The sequence below is a fragment of the Mesocricetus auratus genome, unplaced genomic scaffold (assembly GCF_017639785.1).
Source record: "Mesocricetus auratus isolate SY011 unplaced genomic scaffold, BCM_Maur_2.0 Super-Scaffold_100018, whole genome shotgun sequence".
Taxonomy (NCBI): Eukaryota; Metazoa; Chordata; class Mammalia; order Rodentia; family Cricetidae; genus Mesocricetus; species Mesocricetus auratus.
This window is the reverse complement of record NW_024429199.1, coordinates 38,853,523-38,868,172: the sequence shown is the minus strand read 5'-3', so window position 1 is coordinate 38,868,172 and position 14,650 is coordinate 38,853,523. Positions and strand designations below refer to the sequence as shown.

General features: G+C 41.2%; 1 protein-coding gene across 18 annotated transcripts in view; it reads left to right on the top strand.

The window, feature by feature from the left end:
- The window catches only part of Syne1 (spectrin repeat containing nuclear envelope protein 1), a 454,318-nt gene that overhangs the window by 144,839 nt on the left and 294,829 nt on the right, over positions 1-14,650 (top strand). For all 18 annotated transcript variants that reach the window (XM_040728331.1, XM_040728319.1, XM_040728318.1 and 15 more), the window contains 11 exons: positions 1,102-1,275; positions 3,029-3,187; positions 3,813-3,977; positions 5,887-6,021; positions 6,191-6,349; positions 6,510-6,718; positions 7,461-7,569; positions 8,878-9,042; positions 10,886-11,053; positions 12,711-12,875; positions 14,461-14,601. In XM_040728331.1, the coding sequence (XP_040584265.1) occupies positions 1,102-1,275; positions 3,029-3,187; positions 3,813-3,977; positions 5,887-6,021; positions 6,191-6,349; positions 6,510-6,718; positions 7,461-7,569; positions 8,878-9,042; positions 10,886-11,053; positions 12,711-12,875; positions 14,461-14,601 (1,749 nt within the window). The remainder of the gene's footprint in view (positions 1-1,101; positions 1,276-3,028; positions 3,188-3,812; positions 3,978-5,886; positions 6,022-6,190; positions 6,350-6,509; positions 6,719-7,460; positions 7,570-8,877; positions 9,043-10,885; positions 11,054-12,710; positions 12,876-14,460; positions 14,602-14,650) is intronic.

The following is a 14,650-nucleotide window of genomic DNA, read 5'->3' as shown; positions in this document are numbered from 1 at the left end:
GCCCAGGAAAGACCAATAAAATAATGAGTTGGCACATATCAGTTGATTCTCTTGGGGCTGTTCAAGCCAATGGCTGTAGAGTCTCTTTGCAGAAGAGACAGTAACTTTCAATTGATGAGCTTACCCTCAACACCATATTCTAGAATATAGATATATTTCTGCATATGCACCTCTGCAACCGTGTAGCAAAAGACAATATTTACTTTAAACATTGTTTATGGATTGTTGCTGATGTAGTTAGCGCATCATTATTTTTATTGTTCCTGTAGAGTAATTCTCTTTTCTTGGTCTTCTGAGAGTGTTAATGAGTGAAAAGTCATTTTGCTTGGTTTTCTGAGAGTATTAATCTTACTTTGGATGACAGTTTATGATAACAAGAAGAGAGGAGATTTCCTTGACAATTATAAGATCCTAGAGTTCAGTGCAAAGGCAGTAGGCAGAGACCTTATAGAACTCTGAAAGAAGTTCAGAAGAGAATGTAGATGTAGCAACATTAAAACCAAAGACAGATGTGGGCTGGACAGTTTAGACTGGGTCTACCACCTCTGACATGGGAACATTCATGAAAAATTGGTGTATGACGTGTTCTTGAGTACAACATTGGCAAAGCCTAGAGCTGGTGAGAGGAAGAAAAATGGGGATCTAGAAGAGGAGGTTAATAGGTTTGTCTAGGCTCAGAGTTCATGTGCAGAAGCTCAGGAGCATCAACCTAGAATTCTCGTGTCCTCTAGACAGTGTGGTAATAATTCATGACTGCCTCAGATCAGATTTCGGTGCCAAAGCGGAAGTGGATAGAGTGGTGTTTAGAGAGGAACTTGATGCCATCTGCTTCTCAGTAATAACTTACAGATGGAAAACTTAGATGAATTTTCATGGGAAAACTCCACAGTCCTTTATTTGTTTCAGTGGTATAGGATTTTAGTGTTTTTTTATAAACAGCAAAACTTAATCACATAACACAAAATAAAGGAACCATCTTCAAAAAAGTCATAGTGCCAAGTGACTACCACACTAAAAGTTCTTGAGAACTAAAGGCAAAGCTGGATCTTTGGGAACTTAATGGCCTCTCATGGATTTGTTTTGCTCTTTGCACCTTCAAAGGTCAAAGAATGTTACCCCCCACTGTTGTCTGAGGCCCAGCAGCTGTCTGTTCCTTTGGAAGAACTGGAGACACAGATCACATCCTTCTACAACTCCCTTGGGAAAGTCAACGAGGTGATGTCTGTCCTTGAGCATGAAGCACAATCTAGCTCTCTTTTTAAGCAAAAACACCAGGTAAGAAAAATCCCATTCAGAGATACCCTCATTTTAAAGTGTATTTATTAAGACTGGAGCATTTTTTTCATGTGAGTGTTCAAGTTTTTCATCTTTCTGTTGACTTGGTACTGCACATGTTGTCGATGCTCTGCTCAAGGCCTCATCAGTTACGTCACTAGCTGATAAAATGGTTAATTTCTTCTAAGGATGCCCAAGCTCCTCATGCCTTGATCCCTTGTGTATATGTTTTTTAAATGTATAGATTCATCATGCAATTGTACTCCATTTCAACCAGGTATTGATAATATATGTTATGGGATCTTTCCTCTGTGGGAATATGTTTATTTAAATAACCATGAAATTATGGAAGTTTTCTCACTGTGAATTTTACATTTATATTTAGTGAGCAGATCTGTGTGCTCTGAATCTCCTAGTGAGAGGCACAATTAAATAGTCCCTTTACTTGGCTTATCATGAGTGGGTCTGTCCTTCAGTTGAGGGTGTAGGTGTAGGAAACCTTCGTCACTACACTAACTGAAATAAATTCATAGAAGGGGCAGCTTCTGTTAGTAGATTGACAGTGTGTCTGAAATAAGTGACAAGATAGAGTTTAGGTTTGTTGTGGCACATGGCTAGCTGTTTATTAACTGCTTTCTTCATCTTAATCCAACAGTAGTCACTAAATATTCGATAATTTATAACATTATTATTATTATGGATAGTATAGTTACAATCATTATTAGAACACACTATTGTAAAGATATCATGGCATATTGAAAGAAATTAAATTATTTTGAGGAATGGTAACATTCCCTAGCTTCCTAAATTACTCTAAAACATGGTTAAATAATCTTTCCATCATTAAAGTCATATATTATTGACAACAAATGTTAATATTTTTATAACATATTTTCAATCTCTACCCTTTGAACTTATAATTGTTCAAAGGTATGCCCTAAATTTATTTTGTCAAAAAAAGGGGGTCTGTTTTAAATATTTGCCTTTAGGTGACCAAAATGGCATCCAAATGAACAGTTTGAATGTCCTCTTCAAAACTCTTGAATGCAGAAATGGAATCAGTGTTCATTCAAGACAGAAGTGACTCTATCTCCTGGAAGGCTAATTGGTAGGATGCAAGGCGGAGAGGCAGAAGGAAGGGTCCTGTCCATCACTACTGCATCCCATTTGAAGGGCGTGGCAAGAGCAAGCAGTTCCATAGGCCTGTTAGTCTTCTGCTTGCTTTGATTAGGTCTCATTAGGAAGGAGGATAGCTTGAACTGCATCCTTTCAAAACTGGCATAAACAAGTGATGTAAAATCTTTAGCACTGGATTCACTAAAGGAAGTGTGTATTGCATTAAATTTACTCAGTGTAAGTATATTAGGTTTGGTTGTTCTCTTGAAAAGCCATAGGCCTGCCTCACAGCCAGTTGGAGGAATGCAGAAACTAGACAACTATAATGTTCTGTCATTTTCCTAATGTTAATAAGATGTGCATGAAACATAAAGAAATCTAAAACCTCACTGTGACATTTAAACGCCTCGTAGAAAAAGCACTGATTTCAATGATTGCTTAAATCAAGATCTTTGGAAAAGAACTATTTCTCTGTGCTTTTGGTTTGACTTATTGCTCACTAAAAGTCTAAGTGCTGTGCAATGCTGTTGCTTACACTCGTCCCTCCCTCCCTTCCTCCCTCTTCTCACCCTCCTCCTCTCCCCTCCCTCCCTTTCATTCCAGCACATGACTAATGCCACTGTGTCTTTCCTTGTAGGAGCTGTTAGCTTGTCAAGAAAGCTGTAGGAAAACCTTGACGCTCATAGAGAAGGGGAGTCAAAGTGTCCAGAAGCTTGTCACCTTGAGCCCTGTGTTAAAGCACTGGGACCACACGAAGCTACAGAGACAGATAGCAGATGTCCATCACGCCTTCCAGGTAAGCTCATCTCCCTGCTCTATATATGTAAGTCGGGGAAACTAGAGATCGAGAACAAAACACAGCACTCTACTCTCTGGTACTTGAGAACCAAGTGTTTTATTACTTTTTTTTCTAACATTCATATCCATATAATAAACTCTCCTTATAATGAACTGTCTCCCCTCCAAGTGCTTTCTAAACAAATAATGATATTAATAATTTATAGTGATGCCATAATACTGTGACCTGACCAAATGAAACCTCAGTACTGAGGAAGCAGCTTCCAGTTAGGGTTTTCAGTATATTCCAAACCTGCAGGTGACCCACCTATAGGTGGTTTCAACAGCAAATTGAAATTTAAAGCAAAACTCATCTCTGTACTGAGCATGTTATGCACATCCCTTTTATCTTTGTCATTATTATCTAAATAATGCAAGTATTTACATTGCGTTGCTGGTGTATTATTAAAAGTCATCCAGAGATAGGTTAGTTTTAGAGTATGCCAGATGATGTGTCTACATTATGTGCAGCCACTACGTCATTTGATGTGGGTCCCCCATCTTTGTGGATGCTGGTATGCTTGGGGCTCCCGGAGTGAATGCAGGGGTACCAAGGATTGACTTATTATTTTTTTTGCATTAAGAATATGATCAAGAAAACTGGAGAATGGAAGAAGCATGTGGAAGCCAACGGCCGTTTGATGAAGAAATTTGAGGAGTCTCGGGCAGAGTTGGAGAAGGTGCTACGGGTCGCTCAGGAGGGCTTAGAAGAGAAGGGGGATCCCGAGGAACTCCTTCGGAAACACACAGTGAGTCTACTCTGTGTGGTACCTCTGACCTACGTGTGCAGACACCCGATCTCAGATAGTAAGATAAAAGGACTGACCTAATGTAGGGACGTAGGGGGAGCCAGCAAGGCATGGACTTTAAAGACAGCAGATCCAAGAAACAGCAGCAAAAGAAATGCAAGAGAAACTGCTTTGCCGTTGTTCGGGACCACTCTTGAGCTCCCGGGATAGCAGAGAATATGGATAACACAGGCTCTTAAGCCAAAAGCTCAGGGAGTTTTACATAGCTCGATATATTCTTAAATAGCTCGCGCTCAGTGACAGCTCTTCATGCTCATTTAATAAAGCACCATGGCACATTATAGCATAGTATAGACTCCATGACACTTGGCAGTTCGTAGCTGATACACAGTTATATAAGGTTGAGAGACCACTCCATGCTTCTCTCTTGTGTTTAAATCATATTAGTGCTGAAGACATTGGTAATGGATGAATGGTATAAGGTAATGGACAGCGTAATAAGAATATGCACCTTAATTATATATATTAACTTGTCAGAGGTATTTGAATACAAGCCACACTATCAAAGCATGTGTGCATGTGTTAGAGACAGCATTTTTTTTTACAGCTCTGAGTCTGTGGCCACATGTTGCACCCTTCCCCCATGGGGGTCTGTTGACTGCTTGTTACTAGGAGCTTTTAGCAAAACACTTCTCATCCCCCTCCTCCCAGTAAGGCCTGCATGCAAGTTCTTGTTTATTGTCTAAAGGCTAATTCCTGTTTTTGGCCCACCCATTGCTGGAGGGCCCTAAGAACATAGGCTTCTGACCTGGGTGTTTTTCCACCATACCTGACTTTGGTATATAAGGCTCTACCCTCATAATAAATAAAGGCCATTCTCCTTGTAAGAATGAGCCGCTGTCTTTGCCTTTACTTTCATCCTTAGCCCTTAGCCCTGGATCGTTGTGGGTAGCGCCATAGCCGCAAACACACTGGAAGCTCGCTACAGCCACAGAGCACAAATAATCTATCTTACTTGTTTTTATAACTGTAAATGTTGTGTTACTCTGTGCATTGAATCCCTGTGGTTTCAAAATGCCTCCGCATACATGCCACTGAGGTTGCTTGAGACTGATCGTGTCTCTATTTCTCCTGCTGCTGTAAGAAGAGAGCAGCTAGGGGGCCTTGAAGGCAGAGGTGGGTTTTCTTACCTTTCTGGAGCACTGCAGTCTGAGCTCGGCTTGCCGTGATGGAGGGGATTTCGTGAAGACTCTTTCTGGCTGACACATGGACACTTTTCCTTGCTGTCATAGGTTGGGAAGAAGACCTTTCCTGGAAGACCTTCCCCATTACCTCATCACTCTTATGAATGTCCCATCTTCATGACTTCACCTAAACCTAATAACCCCCGAGGCCCTGGCTCCAAATCTAACCACCTTAGACTTAGGATGGTGACATACAGCTCCGTGGGGGGCACTGTTCCATCCACAGCACAAGTATTATAATACACACATGATAGGTATGGGATGACACATGGAAAACATGGCTGACACGTGTTCTGGGTGAAGAAGAGGGCATGTGGAGACCCTGTACTGTAGTTCTGAATTTACCATAGAGGAACCGTATCTCTATCACCATGGAGTCAAGGTTTGGGGGTAATCCAGTAGCATTTCAGATTACCCCACCAAATTTAGGAACTGCAAAGATATTTTTTTCTTAACTGTAGAAAGTAATAGTGAAATGTCAGGTGTGATGACTTCTGACTCATAGCCATGGATGGTTATAGTTTGTTCCCAAAGAAGGATAGAGTTGCCTGGAGTTTTGATGAAGGCAGCTGCTGGCTACAAGACTCAGTGTGATGTGCCTTGTAATGTTATTACTCTACACAGCATCCTAACTATTCGCCCCCCCCGCCCCGCCTCTCTGATAGGAATTCTTCAGCCAGCTGGACCAGAGGGTCCTCAATGCTTTCTTGAAAGCCTGTGATGAGCTCACTGACATCCTCCCCGAACAGGAGCAGCAGGGGCTGCAGGAGGCTGTCAGAAAGCTACACAAACAGTGGAAGGTGAGTGGAAGATTATGGGAACACAAGAAATCCATGCCCTGGAACCTGCCCTGCAGTTCAGAGAGTCGGGAGTAGGGGAGGACTAGTTCAGGACATTTTGGCCTCTCAACAAGTCACAGGCCTACTCAGAATCCTCATTCTGTCTTTGTGGGTCTTTCTGTGGATGCAGGACCTCCAGGGAGAGGCACCTTATCATTTGCTCCACCTAAAAATCGCTGTGGAGAAGAACAGGTTCTCGGCTGCTGTGGAAGAGTGCAGAGCAGAGCTGGAGCGAGAGACCAAGCTGGTGCCCCAAGAAGGCAGCGAGAAGATCATGAAGGAACACAGGGTATGTGCCACACCACAAAGATATTTGAAGATGTGATGATCTGAGGAAATGTTCTTATTACATTGGTCCCCCTGTGAATCTGCCTTTAGCTTTCCTGTGAGACTCTAGAGGTGTTTTGTGGCTTCTCACCAAGACAGTGAACGTGTTTCTCATGTCTTAGGTTTTTTTCAGTGACAAGGGTCCTCATCACCTCTGTGAGAAGAGGCTGCAGCTCATAGAGGAACTATGTGTGAAGCTCCCAGTCCGGGATCCCGTCAGGGACACCTCTGGAGCCTGTCACACGGCTCTCAAAGAGCTCAGAGCTTCCATTGACAGTACTCACATGATGCTCATCAATGATCCGGACAAGTGGAAAGACTATGCTAGCAGGTACTGGGGCATTTGCAGAGACAGCCCCAGTCTATCTTAATGAGAGAGAACCACACTAGCAGGTGCTGGGGCATTTGCAGAAATGACTGCAGTCAGGTACTGGGGCATTCCCAGAGATGACTGAAGTCTATCTTTATGTGGAAGGACTATACTAGCAGGTACTGGGACATTTCTGGAGACAGTTGAAGTCTATCTTAATTCTTTTCTTCAGAGATTGTTATAGAACAGGGGATGGTATACAAATCTTGTTTCAGGCAATAAGAAAATCAGATTACTTTAATCTTGTCTGTGCTTTTGCATAAAGGGACTTCATTTTATTTTATTTTTTCAAATGGGTTTCAGTCTAAAACAGTGTCTGGATTTTATTTAAAAATAATCCAGATGTTCCTGAGGCCCAAATTCTTGGTTTTCACCTATCCCCTTCTCACGGGGAGGCGGGGGGGGGGTGTCTGCCTCTATTGGTTAATGTCACTCTGATGAGACATATGAAGCCAGATCTCAAGTAGTGTCTTTCCTCTCAAGCCCTGAGATACACCGTGTCCTCGGCTAAACTCCATTTTAGTTATTGGCCTCAGATGAAGTTACTGACCTCACACTTGCCTTGGGCTTCATGTTAAAGTTTTAAGGAAAATGCCATGAAGTTAGTCATCAATGGCTCCACTTCCCTGAATTCAAAATAGGAAATATACCTCACCTTCCTGAGTGTTTGCCCCTTCATAATAAAATTCTCGTGTGCTTTCAGGTCTTCTGAGTTCTCATCTTGGGTGTCTGCAGAGGAGGCGCGGTTAAAGAAAATCAAGGATGAAGCCATCAACTCTGCCAACCACGATGAGGCTAAGCATGTGGTAGATGTAAGTTCTGAGATGACCCTTTCTAGGGGAAAATTTCCAACAATTAAGCACTCATAGCATAACTGGTTTGCTGGCTTGTTTGGTGTGTGTGTTTTCTATAAAAACAGTTTTCTACATTTCTTTAATGACAGCATCTCTTCATATTACTGTGGTAAGGGTAGGCTTTTTCCCCTTCTATGGAGCTAGTGATAGCTTTGAGATTTGAGCATGTTTACTGACGCCTCTAATGCAGCTGTACCTAATGGGGAATGCTGGAGCAGGAAAGAGCATCCACGTTTGTATAACACAGCATAGATCTAAGAGTTGTCACCCGAAACAAGAACACTGTGTGTTTCTGCACAATATAGTTCTAACCAAACAACTCGAGGACATGGAGAAAGGACTCGGGGATTCTCTGAATATTCATCTGTTGTAATCAGACTGAACTGGTTCATTTCCATTGCTTCAGAGGCAGCAAAGCCAGCCAAGGTAGCAGAGCTCCAGGTCAGAATATCACGTTTATCTGTGACTAGTCCCAGCAGCCGCTCTCTTAGAAAGACCTCTACTTGGTATACAAAGACCACTGTGCAATTCACACTCTGCAATTCTAATCCTTGAAAATCACACATTTACTACTATAGAAGAGAATTCTTTGTCTTTCTGCCGCTGTTCCAGGCTCCCCTATCCTCTGATTAATTCATATAGTTGCCCAAGGCACTAGTAGAGAAGTCAACATTACGGTGTACATACAGAAAGCAGGTTTTCTGTTTGTTGCTGTTTTGGTTTTTTAATCTTATCTTAAAATGCAGAGACCAATTTTGATGCCAGCTGTTTTCTGCATCTCCCCCTGCCCTAGACTAGCCATAACTAGTATAAATGGTTGTCCCAGGAACCATGCCCTCTATAGCTTGTCCTGGGGACTTAAGACTTTGGAATTGCCCCACCACTGTTGCTTCTAGGGAACCCTCCCTGCTTGTTAGAGCTTGGTGCCACTTACAAATATGGCTAATTTCATGTCAACTCAACACAAGTTTTCTATAATCGAGGAAATATCTATAAGCATCTAATTTAACTCCGAAGGTGATTTTTAAAATATGCTCAGTGTTGGCTTTGCCCACTAGGTATGAGCATCAGATCAGGAAGCCCTTCTGTTTAGTGCTTGTTCATGATGAGTACAAAGAGCACCATGAGCGAGCTCTCTTGTTCTCTTCAGTCTGTTGTGATGGAATAACTAGCTCACACCATGATCGCCCTTTTACAAACCTTCTTGGGTTGAGTTTCTTTCCTGATCACTCACTGTTAATAAAAAGAAGTGTCCTTTCATTCCAGGAGATCAGAAATGACATTACCAAAAGAGGAGAGACCCTCAGCTGGCTGAAATCCAGGCTTAAACATTTGATTGACCTTTCTTCTGAGAATGAAGCCCAAAAGCGAGGAGATGAGCTGGCAGAATTATCAAGCTCTTTCAAGGCTCTTGTGGCTTTACTGTCAGAGGTATGACATTTGCTATGCTCAATAGGGTTCGGAGGGTGGAGGCAATAGCTGGAGGAGGAGGCTGCGGGGCCATCTTTGTTTTGGCTGTAGGTTAGCAAGTGTTTTTTTTTTTTTTACAATGAAACTTATTTGTATGAAGATTCTTAGGAACGATGAGCAGGATGCTTGAGTTATGGACAATACTATTGAACCAGGTAATTCAAGTTAATGACCTATGTCTGAAGTCCAATATGATCAGTCAAATGGTTTTTGCTCTACTGAAAGCATCGCTATTTCATTATCACTTAAAGATATGCTTCAAAGTTTATGAAAAGGGGTTTGAGAAGCTTGGTGTAGTGGTGTGGTGCAAGCCTGTAATTTTAGATGAGGCAGGAAGATAGATAGTTCAAAGGCAACCATGTAAACAAAGAAATAACAGAAAAGAAAGAAGGAGAAAGTAACAAAGATGCTTGAAAATCAGACTAACCCAGCAACAGAGCTTATAGTTTATATCCTACTTGAAAATTTTATTCAGTGTCCCTAGGCCACAGTTTCCTTACTTTTAAAACAGAGTTTAAAATACACTAATGAGGGAGTGGCAAAGACTAGATTCAGTACCTTAGGTAAAGGACTTGGCAGAGTATTGAGACAGATAAGTCTTCATTAGCTGCTAATCAGTAATACTAAATCATCATCATCATCATCAATGGTTAGTTGAGAGGCCAGAAAAATTCCATTTTTATGGAGCCCTACTCATTCTAAACTTAATATGCATTCTAATGGAATAAGCTATATTCTGTTATAGGTTAAAACATTCAAATGGCATGTCTAGTAGGGCCTCTTCCACTCATCTGTGTGCTTATAGGAAGCTTGAGAAGGCAACATGGAACACATTTAAAGCTCATGGGTCTGTGAGAGGGAAGACAGTATAGAAAGAAAAAGTAGTATTGGAAGGACATTTTCAACAAATGTTCTATTATTTCCTCCTTGATGTACGATATCATCATAACCAGATAATATTCATGAGGTTATAATCAAAAGACCCCAGAGATGAAGTATAAAATAGGTACAACTTTATTATTCTACTTTGACTATCAAACCATGTACATTTTTCTTAATTTTAGAATAGGTTTTTAATAGCGTACAGAATAATGCCCAATGAAATGAAACTCTTGATTCCTCTAAGTGGCTGCACCATTGAACAACATTTAAGTAAGACTTAAAGCTATGCAAAATAATATAAATTATATATATATATATATATATTAATCTATTTATAGCTGTTGAGACTTTGATGGAGTAATTTTACTCAAAGTGAATAAACCTGAAGTTATGAGTTCTGGAAGTGTAGTGTACAGTGTGATAAACAGAACTATTTCATATATTTGAAACTGGCTAAGACAACAGACCTTGAATCTCTCACAAACACAAAATAAGTCTGTGTGGAGTAATGGAAGATTAATTATCTTAATTAGAGAAGTTATCTCTGAGAGCTGGAGCACTGGCCCAGCAGTTAAGCATACTGCTGCTCTCCCAGAGGGCCAGGTTCCTAGAACCCATGTGGCAGCTCACAACCATCTGAAACTCTAGCCCCAGGGGACCTAACACCCTCTTCTGGCCTCCACAGGCACCAGGCATGCATGTATTGTGGAGGTACATGCAAGCAAAACACACGCACTCGCATAAAATAAAAGAGAATGTATTGAAATTTTTAAACCACTTCATAATGCGTACTCCAGCATCTCCCTGTGTAGCTTGTCTGTATGCAATGTTAACTTGTCAAACTCACCTCCATTTAAAAAAGTATTCCACAAATTTTGTTAATTAGCATATGATGTGCTTCTCTTTTTCTATGAAAACGTAGGTTGAAAAGATGTTAAGCAACTTTGGAGAATGTGTTCAATACAAAGAAATAGTGAAGAGTTCCCTTGAGGAGCTGATGGCTGGCTCCCAAGAAAGCCAGGAGCAGGCTGAGAAGATCCTGGACACGGAAAATCTGTTTGAGGCCCAGCAGCTGCTCCTTCATCACCAGGTACTCACCGCGCACGCGCACAGCGTTGACCAGAGATGGAGAACAGGTTCTGAGGCTGGTGGTGGAGAGGGGAAAGGAGAGGGAACTGGTCGGATGGCTCCAAGTACTTGGCAATTCTGTTCTCCGTTCTTTCTGATAAACACGACACATTTCACAGTACCCTGGAAGGCAAATTCCTAAACAGCTTAGCTTACAAAACTATAACTTGCTTGAAATGGCAGATGTTTCAGGTGAGTTTTTATTCTCGTAAAAGGTTAGAACTAAAAGCCAAGGAATTATCTGTATGTATGTACATACGTGTGTATTATCTATAGATGTATGTGTGCACATGCTTTACGTGTATGGATATACATATGTGTATATGAATATGTGTGTATAATTGTATATTATAGATAGGTATGTATGTGTGTGTATGTGTGTGTATATGTGTGTGTGTTTGTATCCATACATTTATAGTCATTCTTTTTTGGTCATGGATTGAAGCTAGGACCTCTGCTCTAAGCTCCAACTCTCCACTGAACTACATCCTTAGTTCCCAATAATAAACTATTTTAATCAACTTGTTTCCTGATAGTCTGGTGATAGACATTAAATATATGTGAAGATGGAATATACTACTTATATGTAAGTGAACTTATATACACTGTATTTACATATAAGTATATATAGTTGTATACATACTCTATATAACTATACCTAAGTATATACATGTGTATATATGTAGTATACATATAAAATATACATAAACACTTTTGTACAATAGTATGTATTAGTATACTGCTTGTCTAACTCAATATAAATCAAAGTATTATTCAAATAAAATATTTAATGATGACATTCTGACTAAGTTAATGTAGAAAATGCTAATGTTATATTGTATACACAAACTATTAATTGCCTTAAATGCAACTTCTAGGTTTTGTAGAGTTCAAGGAATTAAGGTCTGATGCTACAAAGTTCTTGATTATTGGGAAAGTGTCAGGGTTCCAAAGTCAAAGAGATAAGATTTTTGGTGTTTATAATATTTTTAAATGTCTCGTACTTCTCGGGTCAGGACGAGTGTGCAAGCTTTATAAAAATATATAAACTCAGCTCTTCAGATTTGTGTACTAGTACTATTCTATCTGAAAGTAATACTTACATAAAATTATATGTTATGATTAAAGTTATATGGTAATATTTTCTTGAATGTAGAGCTTCCCCCAAATAGCTCTCAGTATATTAACCATTCAAATATATACCCAGGAAGGAAAATTCTTAATATTTGCATTTTCAGCACAGATAGTAAAATGGAGTGAGACTTTTTAAAAACAGAAAACAACTATTTTAAGAAGTATGTCAACTCAATTGTTCTACCAAATTATTTTGGAATGTTGCATATGTTAAATGTTCTCCAAATTCACATACAAGTTCAAAGGCAAATTATTTACATTTAGACCATTCAAAACATAAGCCATGTTTAAGAAACACCCATCTTTGGCTAACTCGGGATTCTCATCATTAATGTTTTAATTATTGATGTCTCCTTTAAAACATGGTTCACTCCTACATCATGTGAGGCTTTGCCTTCCATGCCTCTGATAGCAGCATGCTTATAGCCCTGCACAGCTTAATAGAGAATACAGTTTCTATTTTTCTATTAAACAACTACTTATAGCAAAAGACAAAGACGATCTCAGCGAAGAAGAGAGACCTCCAGCAGCAGATAGAGCAGGCACAGCAGGCTGGGCAGTCAGGCCCAGGCCAGGAGGAGCTGCGGAAGTTGGAGAGCACGCTTACAGGCCTGGAGCAGAGCAGGGAGAGGCAGGAACGACGCATCCAGGTAGGGCTGGGCTGGTTCAGTGGCGCTCTGGCTGGACTGACATCTTGTCTCCAGCAAGAGCCAGCGCCACCTCCACTGATGGTGGCGTTTGGTTAAGTGCCTTACCTGGATTGTTTTTAGTCCTGACAAGCTTCTGGAGGGGGTCTTGTAAACAGCATACTTTGCACATGTAGATACTTATCTCAGTTGCTTTTCTCACTTTTGTAACCAAACCAAACACCCGGTACAACATGCGTTCTTCCCGCCAGCCTGGTCCCAGAGCCACATCAGTCCCAAATGAACATGCAGAATGCTATATTAATTATGAAGCTGTTGGCCGTTTGCTATGGTTTCTTAATGGCTAGCTCTGACTTAATTATTAACCCACAATTACTAATATGTATTTTTTAATATTTTATTTATTTATTATGTATACAATCTTCAGCATGCCAGCAGAGGGCACCAGATCTCATTCAAGGTGGTTGTGAGCCACCATGTGGTTGCTGGGAATTGAACTCAGGACCTCTGGAAGAAGTCAGTGCTCTTAACCGCTGAGCCATCTCTCCAGCCCCACTAATATGTATTGTTATAAGGTCTTATTTTACCGAGAACACAGCCTCATGCATCCTCTCTTCCCGGGATCACATGGCGACTCTCCACTCTTGACTACATTTCCCAGAATCCTCCTCGACTCCTAGTCTCACCTATCTTGCTTCCCTATTGGGAACAACATATACACAGAAGGACTTCCCCCATCAACCCAGCAAGGAGCAGTTTAAGGGTAGAAGGGCTGCTTCTTCTGGCTGACAGTTCAAGGGACACATCCCATCATGATAAGAAAGGCATGGCCACAGAAGCAGGGTCCTGGATGGATGGTCATATTGCATCCACAGTCAGGAAGCAGGGAGTCAACAGAAAGTGGGTACTGGCCGCCAAACCTTGAGGCTAGCCCCTAGTGTCCCACTTCCTCCTGCAGGGTTCCACCTCCTAAAGTTCCCCCAAGTGATCAAACCCATGAGCCAATGGATAACATGTCACATTCCCAATCACAGCATTGCTTAACAGAGTTTAGTGACTTGTCCTCCCTGTGGTGCATGCTGTTCTGTGATGGAACCAGGAGGCAGTACACATTGGTCTGAATCCATGAACTTGGTCATATCGTTTTTCATATCCAGGAAATGCAGCGCTCATACCTTTAAGCCACCCTGCACTTCGGGGTGCTGTTGACACACCACCCTAAAAATTATTTTGAGTTTTTGCTGTCTATCACTCTTGCTTTCCTTCCTGCTTCCCTAATGCTACCCTTAGCCTTCCCTGACAGTGACTGAAAGGTGATTTCCACCACCACCCCTGTCAGTTATCTGTATGTTATGCCCACATCTGTGGACGCACAAGACCTTCCATCTGCTGGGGAACTCAGAAGTCATCCCGAGACCCAGGCATGGGAAGAAAATGCTCTCAAAGACACCAGGATCAGTCAGTGTCACTCATGTGATGCTACAGTTGACTGTTCAGGCAATGAATGAGAAGGCTACGATGTGCTTTAGCATCCAGTCTGGCCACTTGTAATGTGGCATGATGTGTTGCTTATGTATCTGTAATTTAGGTCAGCTTGAGGAAATGGGAGCGATTTGAGACAAACAAGGAGACAGTGGTCAGATACCTTTTCCAAACGGGTTCCAGTCACGAGCGCTTCCTGAGCTTCAGCAGTCTGGAAAGCTTGTCATCAGAGCTGGAGCAGACCAAGGTACGTCAAGGCCACACGGGTCCTTGCTGTTCATCCAGAGAATGATTTT